At 39.6% G+C, this 17,596-nt stretch overlaps 2 protein-coding genes across 2 annotated transcripts in view; one reads left to right on the top strand and one right to left on the bottom strand.

The window, feature by feature from the left end:
* The first annotated feature begins 6,209 nt into the window (after nucleotides 1-6,209).
* On the top strand, nucleotides 6,210-13,825 carry LOC146484911 (uncharacterized). Its single transcript, XM_085104389.1, has 3 exons — nucleotides 6,210-6,402; nucleotides 10,085-11,043; nucleotides 11,876-13,825. Exons 1-3 carry the CDS (start codon nucleotides 6,363-6,365, stop codon nucleotides 12,395-12,397), a joined length of 1,521 nt encoding a protein of 506 aa, XP_084960515.1. The 5' UTR covers nucleotides 6,210-6,362; the 3' UTR covers nucleotides 12,398-13,825.
* Nucleotides 13,826-14,837: 1,012 nt separating this feature from the next.
* The window catches only part of LOC146484910 (cilia- and flagella-associated protein 65-like), a 35,518-nt gene continuing 32,759 nt past the window's right edge, over nucleotides 14,838-17,596 (bottom strand). The window contains exons 49-50 of the mRNA XM_085104376.1: nucleotides 17,364-17,530; nucleotides 14,838-15,307 (exon numbers count right to left, since the gene is read on the bottom strand). Of these exons, the coding sequence (XP_084960502.1) occupies nucleotides 15,157-15,307; nucleotides 17,364-17,530 (318 nt within the window). The 3' untranslated portion in view covers nucleotides 14,838-15,156. The remainder of the gene's footprint in view (nucleotides 15,308-17,363; nucleotides 17,531-17,596) is intronic.

The following is a 17,596-nucleotide window of genomic DNA, read 5'->3' as shown; positions in this document are numbered from 1 at the left end:
AAACGGGCCTTTATACTTCTAGATATCAAATGTGGATAAGGGAGAAACGAAGACTCGAAAAAAAATCCGAGTCCCAGATGGGATTTGGACCCACTGGGACTCGAATTTTTTTTTCCGCGTCTTCGTTTCTCCCTTATTCACATTTGATATCTTGTTGTTGTTGTTTGTCCGTTAGTACAGTTTATACTTCTGCTTGAGATTAGTCTTGGTAAACTTTGTGGTTATGTCTTCTGACGTGCTTGGCTGCAGCAGAGAGCTTTGTTAAGGCAGTAAAGAGCGAGTTCGACGACCAAACAACAGTTGTAATGGTGACGCATCAAGTCCTTCTATAGGGTTGTTCCGTGCAGCTAATAAGGTGAGTTGGACATCTTCATCCGACTCTTCAGTTGGTTGGCTGCCCTTTGAGGTGTTACTTTACTGCGATGTGCATCTCAGTACCACGCTGATAGGTCACATGGAAGTTATAGCGTTGCAACCGAAGTAGCATACGCTGAAGATGTTTTGGTGCAGCAAGTAGTGGCTTGGAGAAGATTGTCTCCAGGGACTTGGACATCTCGTGCATAAATGTAGTTCTCGCACTTCTCAGTAGCGAAAACAATCGCTAAGAGTTTGTTTCTCTATTTCTGCGTAATTACGTTCCGTATTTGCTGTGAGTTCCCTGGAACTGTACATTACTGGAAGGCCTTCTTGCAGAAGCATAGCACCTAAATCAGTATCAGACGCATCACACTGAATAGCAACTGGTAGGTTAACATCATAGTAGCGCTGAACTGGGGAAGACGTTTACAAAGACTTGAGCTGCTGGCAGGACTTTTCCTGTTCGGGCAGCCACCTCCATTCGGCACCTCGGGTTTACCTGTCAATGTTCGTAGCAACTCAGTATGGTCAGAGAGCTTGGGTACAAACTTGAACAAATAGGTAACCATGCCTAGAAGGCGCTGTAACGAGGGATAGGCATTTCGAGGAACGCCTTGATCTTCTTTGAGCCGGGTTGGAATTAGACCCTCTGGTGTGAGCACGTGACCAATGAATGGAATCTCTTGTAATCGAAACTGTAACATGTTGGCTTTTAGCTTCAGGTTCCTCTGACGGGATCGTTCCAAGAACCGGATTACATTCCTGTTTTGGTCTTGTACAGCTTGCTTGATTGTGCCTCTGCAGCCTAGCTATGATCAGAAAATCATCAAAGATGACTTCGGTACCAGGCAAGCCTTCAATGATCTCCTGCATGCGACGTTGACAAACTTCTGACGCCGAATTGAGACCAAATGGTATTCTTAGCCATCTGTAACGACCGATAGGGGTGTTGAAACATGTCAACTTGCTTGACTTTTCATCCAAAGGGACCTGCCAAAAACCCATTGCTGGGAACACCTTCGCATTGCCTATACGTCGAGTGGTAAGTTCTTCTATTGTAGATAGTGGATAATGTTCATCTTTTATGGCTCGGTTCAAATCTTTAGGGTTTATGCAAATTCTAAGGGCTCCGGGTGGCTTGCGAACTACCGCAATGCTCGAAACGCAATCCGTGGCCTCTGTGACGGGTGTAATAACACCATCTGCTACCATTTTGTCGAGTTTTTCCTTCAGTGCATCGTGAATTACGACCGGTACCCTAAGGGGAGGGTGTGAAACACGTTTGACGCTGGTATCAAGATGGATTTTGTAGGGATTCTCCTTCTTTATATGTTCCATAGAAGATTGGGTTGTTGAGTGAACATGGTTGAGCTGGTCAGAATCCAGAATGTTGAGGAAACCCATGCCACCACATAATTCAACAGGATTCAAGACTCAGGATAGGAGTATAGTCGCCTTGCAATACATTGAACTGACACCACACTGTGTTCTTTTCCATTTCGGGAAGCATTGACTTTGCACTGACCAACAATTCCTTCCTTAGTGCCATTGTACATGATAACAGATGCTTTCGTGGGCTGGAGGCGATTAGGGTCAGGGTCGCCAGTGTCATCAACATGAACATCAGGGCCCAGTTGTTCAAAGCCCGATTAAGCTAATCCTTGATTGATTAACTGATTGATTCGAGTTTAATTACTAATCAATAAAGATTCGTCGAAAAGATTTTTGACCCTCAGTTTTGGCATAGACTTTTCTTTACCTTTAGCTTTAAATTAGCCTTTAAAACCATTTTTAAAGAGCCAGATGAAAACCTCGATTAACTTTTAATCGTAGATTAGCGTTAATCGGCTTTCGAACAACCCGGCCCAGAAGGTAAGAAATTACATTCAACTCCGCTGTCGATTTGAAATTGTACTGGCACGTTCTTGGGGCCTAGCAACATTGTAATAAGGATTTGTTGTTGTTGTTTTTTTTTTTTTTGACGAAGTACGCACCATTCCTATCTCAAATTCATGGACATTAGCATTAAGTCGTGGCCTTTGATCTTGGCTTTTGCATTTCGATGCGAAGTAATTCTGCTTTCCCCAACGACTGCAGGTTTTATCATAAGCGGGGCATTAATTATTTCTTTTGAATGAGCCATCTTTATGCCACAACGATCACAGTCAGACACTGGAATTTTATCAGTCGAGGCTTGTAGCGCTGGTGACTTACGTTTGGGCGAAATTCTTTTGGCTGCTTGGAGTCGTTAGGCTTTTTGTCTTTGTGAAACGCGTTCAGTTCACGGATTTTTCGGCAAACGACGTGATTTATTGAACTAAATTTCAGTTACACATGCTACCTGTAACAATCTGTCGTGATATAAGTAACACAACAGTTGTTTTCGCTCTTTTTGAAATTTTGTTCTATCTAGTATGTTTGTATTTAAATTACTTACCACAAGAAGTGAAGTCTAAATGTAAATTTATTGATCTTAATTTGCAACCTGTCAAACATCGTAGGTATTATTGTAAATTTTCTTGATGATTTAAATAAAAATTTCGATATGATTGGGAAAATTTGTTTTTAGATTGTACTTGCAAACCCACAGGCCAAGAAACGAAAGAAACCTTTCTACCTTTCGGTTTCACCTCCAGCCCAAAAAGCGAGCTATATTTGGTCGTTTTGCGTGGACTTGCATGAGAAATATTTTGAATCACGTTCATAGCTAATTTACTGTTATATTTATCTACACTCCTAGTACAGTATAGAGTAAACTGTTTTAGGAGTGAATCATTAAATAATCAAAGCATAGCATAATAATTTATCATTGTTAACAAATTTCTCCTTAATTTTTGCCCGAAATTTCAGCGGTGATGTTATGTTGGGGGGGGGGGGGGGAGGGGTAAGGTATTGTGCATCCAGTTTCTCGCACCATTGACTTCCTTGGTGGTTTCTGAGTCTGGCCTTTTTCCTGAGATTTCCTTCGTATTACCGCTTGCAGACCAATTCCCATTATATTCAGCACCTAGTAGCCCTTTTCCGATGTGTCCACCCCATGTAATATCAATGTTAGCCATCTCCTCTCCTTAACCTCAAAGGGTCGGTTGGGGGGGAGGGAGGGAGGGGACAGCTGACATTTCAGACAACCCCTATCCCAAACGCCACTCCCCACGCTCTCCCTGTAAAGTATCCACACTGATTGACCACTTTCTTGAAGGAAATAGAGGAAATATGTGATTTCTTGACAGATGGCTTGTCAACCTTGAGCTTACAATGGACCGGTATGTGATCCGAGAAGAGATAGTCAGTCCATGCAGTAGAGCTACCGAGATGACCAGACCGTGCCTAGTTGAAATAAGGTCGAGGGTGTGTCCGCTGGCGTGGTTCGGAACAATGACATGTTACTCCAGCCCAGTGCTCTTGAGTAGCCCATGTAGTTTGATCCCATCAGCATCGTCAGTCATGTCCTTACCCGGTAGTCAAAAGATGATTAACACAGAAGACTGCAGACTCAGAGAATGCGGAAAATTCATCCAGGGAAACACTGGTAGATACAGGGTGAACTTCAGATTATGGTGTTCAGTAGATGATTGGTTCCAGATTTGATGTTCCAGGCGTAGTACTCAAATGATTGAAGTTTAGCGGCGGCGCCCTTTCAGTTACTACAGGTATTATTTAACAAATAGATTCCATTTGGCCGTGCTTCTGTACTCTGATAACGCACAGATGACGTAAAAACGAAGTGAGAACAAAGAATTACGCTACGAGCCGCATTTCAGAGTACAGAACAACGGCAATTAAAATAAAATCTATTTGTTTTATACAATAACCAATACATTTGAGTTGAACACATTTCGTTAGCGAGCATCACGTTGACTGAGCTGAGTCAAAAACTTTCCAGCAAACTAGCTACTAACACACAAAAGGAATTGTGATCCTCTAAATTAGAGTATAATCCAAAAAGAATTTCACTGAATATTTTTTAAACTAACTTTTATTCCAGAAGGAATTTCTCACCCCAAAATATTACAGCATGTCAGTCGCTTCACTGCGAGTTGTGATTTATTTGTCGCCGTTACCGGATTTCTATCGGCGACGTATTATATTCGGACAAATATATCTTTCTTTTACACATCACGACAAAGTTGTATCTTTTTTTAACCTCGTTGAGGTCACGTTCAAAGATATTTGTCCGATTTCTCATTGGACAGTTTGGCTTTCCTGAGAAAATGTGCCTCAGTGTTTGTCCACTACTCGCCGAAAGTGAGTTTTAGAAATTCCCGCGCGCTGATTGGCTCGTAGCTATTGTCTATAAGAGTTTATTAAAAACTGGATCATTGTATAATGCAATTCCAGGGATTTGATTGGCTTAGCGACCATGGTATACGAGCCATCATACCATGCCCGAGAAATGGCGACCATTAAATTGTCTTCTAATTGTTCTTGCAGAGCGAAATGAGCAAAATCTAGCAATATTCCTTGAAACAATTATGCCACTCACGCTTGTTGGATATGAGCTGATTATAACCAACTCGGCGCCTCGTTGGCTTCTATCATCTCATATCCAACCCGCGCTCGTGGAATAATTGTTAGATAGACCATAGAAAACTGCCGTCGATTTGTTAATTGACCAGTCAAAACTCTGGCTGGTCCACAGGTACTCCAAGCTCTGTGGTTTTTGGAGCGATTTAGCACGATTCTAGCGAGTTTTATTTCCATTGCTTTTCTCTCTATAAAAGCAATGGAACTAAAACTCGCTAGAATCGTGCTAAATCGCTCCAAAAACTACACAGGAGAAAGAACAACAGACAAGGGAGTTCAGGTAGGGAATTTTTTAAATTGAAAACTCGTTGGCATTTTTAAATTGAAGTAGGAATATTTCTTTCTCATACAAATCCTAATAATTTCCCCGTGACGCTCAAATTACAACACTCATGCAAAGGTCTGTATTAGCTCTCATAGAGCTTGGGGTACCTGTGGTCACTCGATGAAGTCATTCGTACGTCTATACTCTAATCACAAACTCCGCTACACACTGTTCATTGTATAAAAGGCTACAGTTAGTACAGTTACTACTATTCTTGGTTTTCACTTGACGTCACCAAATTCTAGAATTCAAAACCGGAAGGCCTACAAAATTTTTACCTTCATTCAAGGAAAGATTACCTAAAAATATGTATTTTCACAATTTCTTAGCTCGATGTCGTACTTCCTTTTGAAAATAGAGCAGTTTCAATTTCCGAGTTTTTATCGTGCGTGACATCAAGAGGACGGCCGTGACAGAGCTGTTCCATTTCTTAAAAATGCCTCTTCGGGTGATTTTCGGCATTCTAAACAATTTAAGTTTGAGGAGAAATATTTATCCTAACATTCAAAAATTCACAAGGGAAAACAAACCTCTTTTCTGGCAAAAGTGAACGCCAGATATTTTTTCCTATTTCCGGCCGCTATGTTTGTGTCCCTCAGAGGGACACCAACATGGCGTCTCCATACTAAGCTCTATAAATTTGTGAGAAACATTTTGTTAAATAACTCGAATACGGAATACCGCACAGACCTGAAACTTGGACAGGTTTCTTATTTACTTATCATCTATAACATGTCAATTTCTTGACTTCATTCATGGAATGGTTTCATTTTTTTTTCCACGCACACGGCAATGGCGTGACAGTGAAAACAGGCAATACCGACACGCTATTATTCACCAATTTGGAATAAGATCTAAATACGGTCGTATTTGGTTTGACTTGGGACAAATTTTTTACCAACTACTTATTGGTTTGACTTGGGACATTATGTGTAGTCTTACACCAAGTACTTATTGCTTTCTCCACAGTACGCCAAGGTAAGAAGATCTCGACCCAAGCTTTCACGCGTCCTGACGAGAACCGAAGACAACGCCTGCGGAATTTATATATTGAGCGAGGTTTGAGTATGTAGAATGGTGAAGACTTGTCTTTGACGATCAAACTCTTTCAAACTCTTAGCTGCAGCTTGCGATTTGGCAGACAGTACAGGTATTGATGGCAATCTTACCCGAGAAATATGCGTGCCTTTTTATAGGTAAGTGAGTTAAACTATCAAAATGTTTCGCACTTGTTACTCTAAGCGTAAGATCCACATGCTAAGCTTAAGTTCCTTTCGGTTGATACATGTACAATTGTAAATGCAAGTATTCTAGTTCTTTTTGTCCAGATTTCCCGTATTAACTCGCCTATAGCTAAAGCTTTTACCTTTCAAATAAATGTGCATAACGTAAGGCGAACGTGTAAACGCATATGAAACCTTAAAAAGCATTACAGTATTGGGCAATGAAGAGCATCATTTTATATTGTAAGTTTAATGTTTTACTCGTGTAGCTAAATCACGCCCGTAAATTTGTGAAAATTATTTGAAAGAGGACGAATCAATCCGGCCGATCAATCGATGACAATCGATCATCGGAAATCCAATCAATCAATCGATATCAATCGATGACAATTAGTTAATTGATATCGATTGATATCGGTCAATCGATGACCAATCGATAATCACAAGCTTAGGTCAATTAAGCTGACTGTTTTCGATTTGTAATTTTAGTTCTCGTTGCCGTATACGTGACTGGTGACCCAAACCTGTACAATATGTCTGAAGTTATTTTAACTATCTACAACGTTGTAGTTAAAGGGTATCATGAATGCCTACTTTCTGTTGAGCTTGGTGAGTGTTTTGTTGCTCAAAAGAAGAGGGGAGATGCAAAGAGGTTCTGTGGAAAGTCCAACAACCAGCCAACATCAGTCATGCCCTTTGGGGGCACAATCCACCATGGATTACAACGAAATTTCAGAAACGTGCAATCGGATGGGTTCCTTACTATGATGACGAAAAAAGGAAAAAATTACTACATCTATTGTTCCTACTAGAAATGCTTGCTTGTTATCTGTATATCCTAACCTATAGCCCACTTTGAAAATGAGTGATGGCCTGGGTCGAGAGTAACTGCCCAAGTGATTGTGGGATTGTTTGGGGGGACGCAAAAATGCGAAGATAATAGCCAACGTCCCCCCAAACCTTCCCACAATCGCTTGGGCAGCTACTCTCGACCCAGGCCATCACTCTTTTTCAAAGTGGGCTATTTGTATGTAGTTGCGGCAATACAGAAAGTAATGTGTATGTTAGGGTCAATTTATTTAGCAACAATCGATGGCAATTGATGTCAATCGATAACAATTAATCGATTGATATCGGAAATTGATGACCAATCGATGACCAAAAAACGTGTGTTTTTTAATTGACATAGATTGTCATCGATTGCCATCGGTTTCCGTATTTCCTTTAACAAGAAGATAGATCGAACGTCCGATTATGGAGGCTTGCATATTATGTACGGCTTATAAGACAACGAACAACAACAGCAACAAGAATTTATTGGTTCATATATCTAATGTACATGTGGGTTTATGTAGACTGCGAGTATTCTCTCATATTTCTTTGTGATAGTCAAGTGAGTGTGATCCGAAAATTGCGTGACTCACTTCTCGTTCTTACCCAACCTCGTTTTTACCGACTCATTTGCATAATAACACAACAATTTCGTTTCTCAGAGGCCAAAGCGGTGGTACCAAATCCCGTTGGAGGTGACCCAGTTGCCCACGACCACGTGTTGTGTCTAGAACTTTTAGCGCGTTCCCTCAATCTCCCCTCTTTTTTTGAGCAACAAAACACTCACCAAGCTCAACAGAAAATGGGCATTCATGATACCCTTTAACTACAACATTGTAGATAGTTAAAATAACTTCAGACATATTGTACAGGTTTGGGTCACCAGTCACGTATACGGCCACGAGCGGAACTAAAATTACAAATCGAAAACAGTCAGCTAATTGACCCAAGCTTGTGATTATTGATTGGTCATCGATTGATCGATATCAATTAACTAATTGTCATCGATTGATATTGATTGATTGATTGGATTTCCGATGATCGATTGTCATTAATTGATCAGGCCGGGAAAGCATTACAGTATTGAGCAATGAAAAGCATCATTTTATATTGTAAGTTTCATGTTTTACTCGTGTAGCTAAATCACGCCCGTAAATTTGTGAAAATTATTTCAAAGAGGACGAATCAATTCTTAACCTTTGTATGTTCACCGATTTGTTGAATTGAAGGCCTGATTTAATAGTGAGTATTCTCATATATTTTTTATGCGGGTATCAGTGGCTATCCCGTGTTGTCGGCCCACGGGACGCAGGGAAATTTGTCAAAGCAGGGCGTAACTAATCGATCGAAATCGATCATCAAAAACATAATCGATTAATCGATAGTACTCCATAATACTCGATATTTGTCGATTGATTAGTTATAATAATCGATAAAAATCAATAATCACAAATTTGGCTAGAGTCACCCTTTTTTTTATTCATTCGAAGCTGAACTAGCGAGTGGCACGTCTGTTGATTTATCGATTGGTAGAAATGTGTTATTTTCTCCCACATGTATTTGCGGATCAGTGTATTCAAGAGAAGAACAGTGGGAGACTGAACTTAAGTAATTATTATAATAATAATGGATAATAACTAAGCATTTCTTACCTTGAGAGCTTCCCATCTTTTTGCGATTTAATTTACATAAATGAAGAGACTAAATATCGGTTGTAGGGACAGCTGAAGGGACTACTGCTGTACTTGCCTGACAAACCTCAGCAAACCTCAGTGCAAACCCGGACAAACACATCTGAAAGCTCAACACCCGCAAAAATCTCTTGCTAATCACATCCAATGGAAATTGACACACGAGTGACGTTACAGTACACCGTACATTATTGCTCTTATGGTTGTGTTTCCTATTGATTTGTGCCCGTACAGTACTCCTGAGTACCCCGTAGTGACATACAAATTCGTAAATCGATATCAATAAAGCAAATAAAGTGTTATGGAGATGTTTGTTGAGTTTAATATCAGTTTCAAGTTGCTGTTTATTAGTTTGAGCGAGTGATGATGGACTAAATGCTACAGAAAGACGAATCAACCGACCGGTCTTCGCCCATTTTTAAGTTTTCGATATTTTTCGATCAAAATTGATAAAGTGGATTGTTTAATTACAGAAATAGATAAAATCGATAATCACAAAACGTCGACCCATCGATTTCCATTGATTTTCTATATTAATTGATAAATTATAATCGATTTTCTTCGAGTATCGAAAATATCGATTGATTACGCCCTGGTCAAAGCAACTCTGACAAATGCTTTTTAAAGTCCCCGCGATGGAGGTACAAAGATCACCACCCCTTGGGGTTAAAGACGGCAGTGCTGTGTTGTAACAAAAAGAAGAAGAGTTCTCAAATCTGAAGGGCTTTTTTTTTCTAAATTTCCCCTATAATTGTCGAGACAAAAATGCATTGCAATATCGTAGTAGTCGGGAGCAAGCCTAAAATAAAGTTCAACAGCATTTTATTACTAGAATTGCTTCCCTTACAACCTTGCTAGCGAGCTATGCTTTTGATCACAATGCGTGTCACATTGTTTTCCTGTAAAAAAGCAAAGATTTGACAGGTGGGCGATGGCTCTAAGGAGAAAACATCAAACAAAAACAGTTTTCCAATAAAAATTATATATTTTCGGCCCTTTGGATTAAGTATGACTGTTAATACTAACAATAATAATAATAATAATAATAATAATAATAATAATAATAATACTTCAAGACCCTGCAGTTGAGATTTTATTGAGATGAGATTTTTTTTGTGTTACACCTTTTTCAGATGCCACTTGGAAGGATATCCTCACTGCTTTCAGCTATTCAACTACCAACACTCATGAAAGAAAGGAACTTCAAAGCAAAGTGGAGAGTCTGTTTGGTGGCTCTGAACAATGGCTTGCCTGTTTTTCAATCCGAACTGCCCTGGATGCCTTCCTTGCTGTCATGAACTTTCCAGCTGGTTCAGAAGTCATTTTCACAGCCATCAATATTCCAGATATGGTGTCTGTAGTTGAACGACATGGACTTAAGGTAGTGCCAGTTGATTTGGATCTCGACACGTTGGCTCCGAAGCCTGAACTCGTTGAACTTGCTGTGACTGACAAAACAGTTGCCATTTTAGCAGCTCATCTTTATGGCAAATGGATCAATTTAGACAAAGTGTTCCAAGTGGCACGTGCTCATGGGTTGTATGTATTAGAAGATTGCGCTGAGTCCTTTCAAGGGTTGAAAAGAAAAGGTCATGAACTCTCCGACTTGACCTTTTTCAGCTTTGGATCAATAAAGTATTACACATCCTTGGGTGGGGCAGTCGTTGGTGCCAAAAACCCTGAAATTCTAAAGAAAATGCGAGCCAAGGTAGAAGAGTACCCTGTCCAGTGTCAGTGGACATATTTTAAGAAACTAACGGCCTATTCTTTACTTATGATGGCAGGATTCAATAATTCTTTTTTCAACTGGGTGTTTGTTAATTCCTTTCACCTGCTAGGATTTCCTTACAAGGAATATTTTATATCTCTTTTGCGTGCGTTTCCGGGTGGAGTTACTATAAGTAAGCTCCACCATCAACCATCAGCCATGCTTTTGAGGTTCATGTTGTACCGACTGAGGCGAGTGAATGAGAAAGATTTTCGTAACATCAAGTTGAAGGGAGACTTTGTCAGGGAGAATCTTCCAAGGAATGTGTTTGTTCCTGGAAAGAAAGCAGACATTGGGAGCTATTGGCTGTTCCCTCTGGTTGTGGTAAGTGTGATTAAACCTTTCCAGTTTAAAGCTCAAACAATAAAAATTAATCTTCTTTGCTCGATTATATATGAACTGCAGCTAGACCAGTGGTTAAATTAAACATACTTTTCAAACCTCTTAGGGACTGAGGGGGTGATATATGAAACCATCCATGACAGCTACATGTATTTTTGGAAACACTAGTACCCAAGTCCCCATACTCCTCCATGTTTGTATTCAGTTGATAGTTGGTACATTTAGGGTTAAATATTAGTTTATTTACTGTCCAAAGATGTGATTGTTTCATCAAAAACATAGGCATTTAGTCGCTCTTCAAGCCAAAGTGACTGATATGGTTGGATCGTAACCTAATTTCTGTGGCATCAAGCAACTCCATGTATTGTGACTAGCCCTGGGTGGGATGCTTGTCCATTGCAGGGCTATTACCAGTATTTTGTTGCTGGCTCCCATTTGTAATCAAAGATCACAGATTACAATTTCTTGTGACTCTAACGAATTAACACAATGCAGAGACTAACCGAGCCTCAAACCACCAACCATAAAATAAAATATCACTTTATTAAAGTTTCAATGTATCTAGTGCATGGCACTAATTGGGTACACTCTCCAGATCAAACTGGAATTTGGAAATATTGTATTTTGAGGAGAGGGGAAAACCAGAGTGCATGGAGATAACATCTTGGAGGAAGGACGAGGACCAACAACAAACTCAACTATGCCAATCTTTTAACTCAAATGTGATTGAAAATCTGTTGTGCTAATATTACTAGACCTCACCCTAGGTGCTATAATGTAAACTACAGTTATTCAACAGTTGTTTATCTTTCAGGACAACCCAGATGAGGTCGTAAAAGCTCTTGAAAAAGAAGGTGTAGAGGCTTACAGAGGCGCAACACAGCTATCCACAGTCTTCAGGACTAAGCAGAGTGAAGAAACAGATGAGGCTGCGAAGAATCAAGAAAGATGCACAAGGCCTGAACCTGTGTATTCGAGTTTGTTTCCGCAAACAGAAGTTGCAGCAGCAGTAGGAATGGCTTCCTCGACTGGTGATTCCTCTAAAGCGATTGGAGCCGTGAAATCTTCAAACTCAACATCTGCAGAGTTTGTTTGTTCAGCGCCTTCCGCCGGTGCCACTCGTCCAAGTCACTCATTCAGCAAAGAGAAGAATGATGTCCTGTTTCCTCATAATGCAAAATACTTGATTGATCATGTGCTGTATCTGCCTGTTCACAAGCGGGTCTCATTCTGGTATCTTGAACACATCTGCAGTGCAGTCGAGAAGGTCATGAGGAACAGAACAGGTGTGAAAATTGAAGACACCAGGAATGCTCTATTTAAACCCAAGTTATAAGTCTGAAGTGAAATGCAGTTTCTTGATTTTGATTACTAAAGCATTCTCCTAGTAATAATATACAAGTAACTTTGCTATTGTTTTTGGCAAAAGAATATCGTTAGAAAATTTAGTATCCGGTAACTTGCTTGCAAATATAAAACTATGGTAAAATTAATTGATTGAAAAATTTAGATATTGAAATATAAACAAAGATCATATATAAAGAAAGCCTGGAAAGCTTGAGCAGGGCCACTATTGTAGTTTTTTTTTACTGTGCTCAAAGCTATTTATTAGACATCAACCATTAAGGCCCTGTTACACTTAACCTTTTTATTTTATTTTGCAGCCAGGCTCGCAAATTGCAAATGGACATGTTCAGTTCCTTTGTGGGCAATTTTGTAAATAGCTTGCTGGTCCATCTTCTGCCAGCTGAGATTCTTAAGATTTCATGTTTTATTCTATTTGAATTACTTGTTTGTGCATTAAAAAGGCTTCGACCCACAAGCACCTTGTGTTAAAAACCACTGACAAAGGGAAATTATAAATGTCATATGTTATGATTTGTGAACAAGAAGTCTCATGAAACATGTCACAAAGAAAATGCATTTCAAAACAAGTTATCAAATTGCAGTCACATTTTTGTCATACAACAAGACAAAAGTTTTTTGAAACTGACTTACTGCACCTTTCAATAACATGTGGACTCTGAACTTCGACCACAGCTGACGACTTGTGCATATTACTGCTGTCAATCATAATTACGGCGACAACCAGCTGACCACAAAAAATACAGAAGCTGACAAAGTGGATCAAAATCCTCCAATCACAGTGCACGAACATGACCTTTTGACCATGCTGAGCTAAATGTGTCTGTTTTCTAAGAGATCTGCTGCAGTGATTGATGGCAGTGAAAAGCGTAATGATTGGTTGAATCTTGTTTGCCTGTTATTGAAAGGTGCTGTAACTTTCATGCAACCTAAAAAAGAGCTAATTTTCAGTTACACATGCTACCGTAACGATCTGTTGTGATGTAAGTAACACAGAAAGTTGTTGTGTGTATCGGGGCCAATATTGCCCTATTTTGCTTTGTTTTCTCACTTTTTTAAATTTTAGTCTTTCTAATACATTTGTATTTAAATTGCTTACCACAAGAAGTAAAGCCTAACTGTAAATTTATTTATCTTAATTTGCAAGCTGTCAAACATCCCAGGTGTTCATGAATCTCAGAAAATATGAGAAAAAATGAGATATTTGAATTTAAAGATTTCATCAGTCATAGCAAATAGATTCTTTATTGCCTTTAAATATGAAATGAAATTGTAAAATCTATCAATGAGCCAGTGCCGATTTTTAAAGTCAGCAAGAGTTGTTTTAGTACACAAATTATTGAAATAATTGTGGATTTTCTTGATGATTTAAATAAAAATTTTCTTATCACTGGGATAATTTGTTTTTAGATTGTACTTGCAACCCCATAGGACAAGAAACAAGAGAAACCCTTTTTGACCATTCTGTTTCACCCCCAGCCCAAAAAGGGAACCAAAAACTTGTATATTTGCTCGTTCTCACGTGGACTTGAGTCACGTTCATCTAGCTAATTTATTGCTATATTTATTTACACTTCTTAGACTGTTTTAGGAGTGAAATGTTAAATAATCAAAGCATAGCATAATATCATGGGTGACAAATCACTCCTTAATTTTGGCAAGAGATTTCAGCTTTTATGATTTAAAATAATACAATATTTCACATGTAAAATTAGAAAATCAAAAACTGACGATTGCGAGCGTAATTTGTCACCCATGATATTAAAAGGTAATGAAATGGCGTGACATTAGGAGATAGACTAATTTCACTTGCGTTTTGTCAAAAGTCAGGTCTAATAATTCTTTCCCGAGCCTTTTTCCTTCGTCTAAAGGCTCGGGAAATTATTAGACTTTTGACAAAACACAGGTGAAATTATTTCCTAATTTCTCTCATCTCCATTTGATTACCCATACTAATTTGCTCAAGGTAGAAATGGAAACCAAGTAAAAACACTGTGAGTGAGTGCGTGGGGGGGGGGGGGGGGGGGTAAGGTATTGTACATTCAGTATCCAGCACCATTTACGTCCTTGGTGGTATCAGTGTCTGGGCTTTTTCCTTAGATTTTTCTTATTACCGCTTGCAGCCCTCTAACCAATTCCTATTATATCCCAGTTGCCCCTTTCCGGTGTGTCCACCCCGAGCCAGCGAACGCAGATGTATTTCCGGCCGAGAGGAGCGGCAGCCGGAAATAAATCTGCGTCCGCAGTCTAGTCCGCCCAATGTAGCAGCAAATGTCAGCCATATCCCCTCCTTTACCCATGAGAGGTCGTTTAGCAGGGAGGGGACAGCCACCTGACATTTCAGACTAACCCCTCCCCCACAGTCCACTTTCGCTGAAAAGACATCAAAGGAATGATCACAATCACTGGTGTATGACATCAATAAATATTGTTTATTTACAACCTGCGCGGTACAAACAATGTCCTTATTAAAAGTTTTTCATAATTTGAAAACAACTTCGTTTTTAAGCTTTAAAACGCAAAACACACTAACAATCCAGAGGTCTTTTTTTAAAAAAAATACAACAAGACTCGAATACCTCGCACCATATACCGTTGGCAAGACATTTTAGCAATGAGAAAATACATGTGGCATTGTCGTTCTCTGGTTGACTTATTTTCTGACACAGGGGTAGGTAAGTCACTTATTTACAGTTTTCACATGCAATATACAGGGGATAGTTCAGACTGTTATCTGATGGATTTGTTGGTTCTATTGGGTGGCAGGGCGATCACTCTGGTCCGCGCAGTCAAGTTTACTTCTCCATGATTTGCTTCTGTTAGTAAATTGAGAAGAGAATTCTCCAGGATGGACTCCACAAGTGACTCAAACTCAGGCAGCCTAAAAAATAACAGATTATAGAGCGATTTTCAGTCGAGTGTCGTAAAACAAACCCAAAGTCTTCACTTTGGACTTGTAGAGGTGCCTAGTTTAGCAACCTGCGAACGAGGTTGTTCGCGCTCCGGTCGCTCTGGAGGTGTTCCTTTGTAGCCCTAAGTTCAATTCTTCGGCTACGCTTGTATAAGCGAATGTTTGGTTTATGATAACTAAAGTAAGGTACATTGGCTACCATAAAGAGATTGGAGTGTTGACGTTTCGAGCGAATGACGAAGATTGAACGCTCCAAGCGTAAGCACTCGAATCTCTTTACGGTGGCCAATTTACCTTTAGCTATCAACTCTGGATAAACCAAGCATTCCATCACTCCCCACCGTTACAGCACCGTAGTTTCTTTAGAAACGCTTGTATGTAGCCAGCTACTTTTCCTCCTGGCAGTTGGCATTTTTAAGTTTTTAATTGGGATTATTTGTTTCCCATTAGGTATTTGAGTGGAGTGTTTGTAAACTAGTTTGGGTAGCTAAGTGCACTTCCACTATAAAGCGGTTTTCAATTGAGTGTCGAAAGTAATTGCGTTTTTGTTTTGGTTTTGCATTACTACGCTTTGTGATTGGTTGATAAAACTCGCGCCACTTTCTCAACCAATGAGATGTAAAACCAAAACCAATCGTGCCTCGTTCGTACGTGTTTTCCCGCGCTTGACGCCGGTTACATGTATTTGCTTTGAATTCTGATTGGTTCATTGCGCTGTTTGAGTCTGTTAGTGATTGGCCAGAGTAATAACTTTGCTTTTGGTTTTACGACACTCAATTGAAAACCGCTCAAAATAAAGCATTCATAACAGACGCAAACAGAGCAATGAGCCAAGACACTACAAAAACCAACAGTCCGTATTTTACTGCGAGGTCTGGCCTACATGATATATGAAAGATTCTCTTTGACAGAGAGGCTCATCTTTATGGAATTTTGTTAATTACAACGACAAGGAGGCAGCAGCGTCCCCGAACTTTAACGATCTCAGGAAGCGGGTTAGCGCTGAGAACTATTTTAAAGATTTTAAGTTTGACTGTACGTCTGTGTCTACTACACGTTACAGACAACGGAATTTTGTCTACTACAACCATTGTATTTGCTATACCTGAAATATTCTAAAGTACCGTAGATAAGGTTAGTTTAGGCGTAAACACACGACCCCACAAGCTTACAGCTTTGAAACCATCGTATTCAAATGAAAATTATGTACGCATGTATGCCTGGAACAAACGTGGCGACCCGAAACCAACTTGGAACAGGCGGGAGAATTATTACCCACTATTTCGAAGGACAATTAGACCATACTTCAAGAGAGAGAAAAAAAGACTATCTTCCCGTCTACAAAATCAGTCAATACTTACAGCAGAAACAATGTTTGGTTTATAAACTTTGTTGATAAAACCAAACATTCGTTTCTACTCCCCACCGACGCAGCACCACAGCTTCTGTAAAAATTAACCCCCTAATCTTTAGAAGACAAATAAGAAAACCGCAAACAATTTCATTTTAAACTTTGAAGTAAAAATAAGAAAAGATAAGAGGCCATTGATTACAGAAAAGGTATCACTGTTAACATTCAATGACCAGCCATGGCTTTTCGATTCGCACTGCAAAATTGAACAGCGAAAATACCAAAAACAGTGTACAGGCTTAAAAAATAAATTCACTACTTAGTGATAAACACCACTAGAATCTGTGTTTAGGCTTCAATGCTTAAAAATCAATCATTGCTCAAGTTTAACAAAATCACTGCTCTAGCAAGTGTAGGTACTAAAATACAGTAAGTGCTTAGGTTTCAATCCTTTTTTCAATGAGGTCCTTTATTTTTCTTTAGGGACAGGAAGGCGAGGCGGAGCTACCCACGCGATGACGAGTATCTTATCTCCTCGCGTTGTGCAATCTTCCCGCTCGCTCGCGTGTTTGCCTGCTTTACTATCCCTGGGAAAAATAAGGGAATGCTCTTACAATGTAACACCAATCGAATTCAAGTGAACTCGAACAGTGGACAGTTCCTAGTGATACAAACCTGCGTACTGCTTGTCTTTGTGCTGTGGTCATTTCAGGGTCTCCATCCCCTTCCAACAGTCTGTCAGGTATTGACAGTGATGAGTCTGATGTGCGCTGTATTATTTGGTGTGTCCTACTTACAACTCTCTCCTCTGAAGCTTTACTGTCTTGTTCACTGCCGGAGTGCTACAAAACAAAAACTTTAAGTTTTAATACAGGAACGACTTATGCCGCGTTTAAATGGACTGTATA

Source organism: Pavona decussata, unplaced genomic scaffold, assembly GCF_977016875.1.
Source record: "Pavona decussata unplaced genomic scaffold, jaPavDecu1.1 SCAFFOLD_29, whole genome shotgun sequence".
Lineage (NCBI taxonomy): Eukaryota > Metazoa > Cnidaria > Anthozoa > Scleractinia > Agariciidae > Pavona > Pavona decussata.
The sequence above is the reverse complement of the archived record's forward strand: the minus strand, read 5'-3'. Positions and strand labels throughout refer to the sequence as shown.

Excerpts from the sequence above, each read along its gene's own strand:
- LOC146484911 (XM_085104389.1), top strand. The coding sequence starts at position 6,363 with ATGGCAATCTTACCCGAGAAATATGCGTGCCTTTTTATAG. Across the intron at positions 6,403-10,084 it reads ATATGCGTGCCTTTTTATAG|ATGCCACTTGGAAGGATATC; the intron begins GTAAGTGAGTTA and ends CACCTTTTTCAG. Across the intron at positions 11,044-11,875 it reads GGCTGTTCCCTCTGGTTGTG|GACAACCCAGATGAGGTCGT; the intron begins GTAAGTGTGATT and ends TTTATCTTTCAG.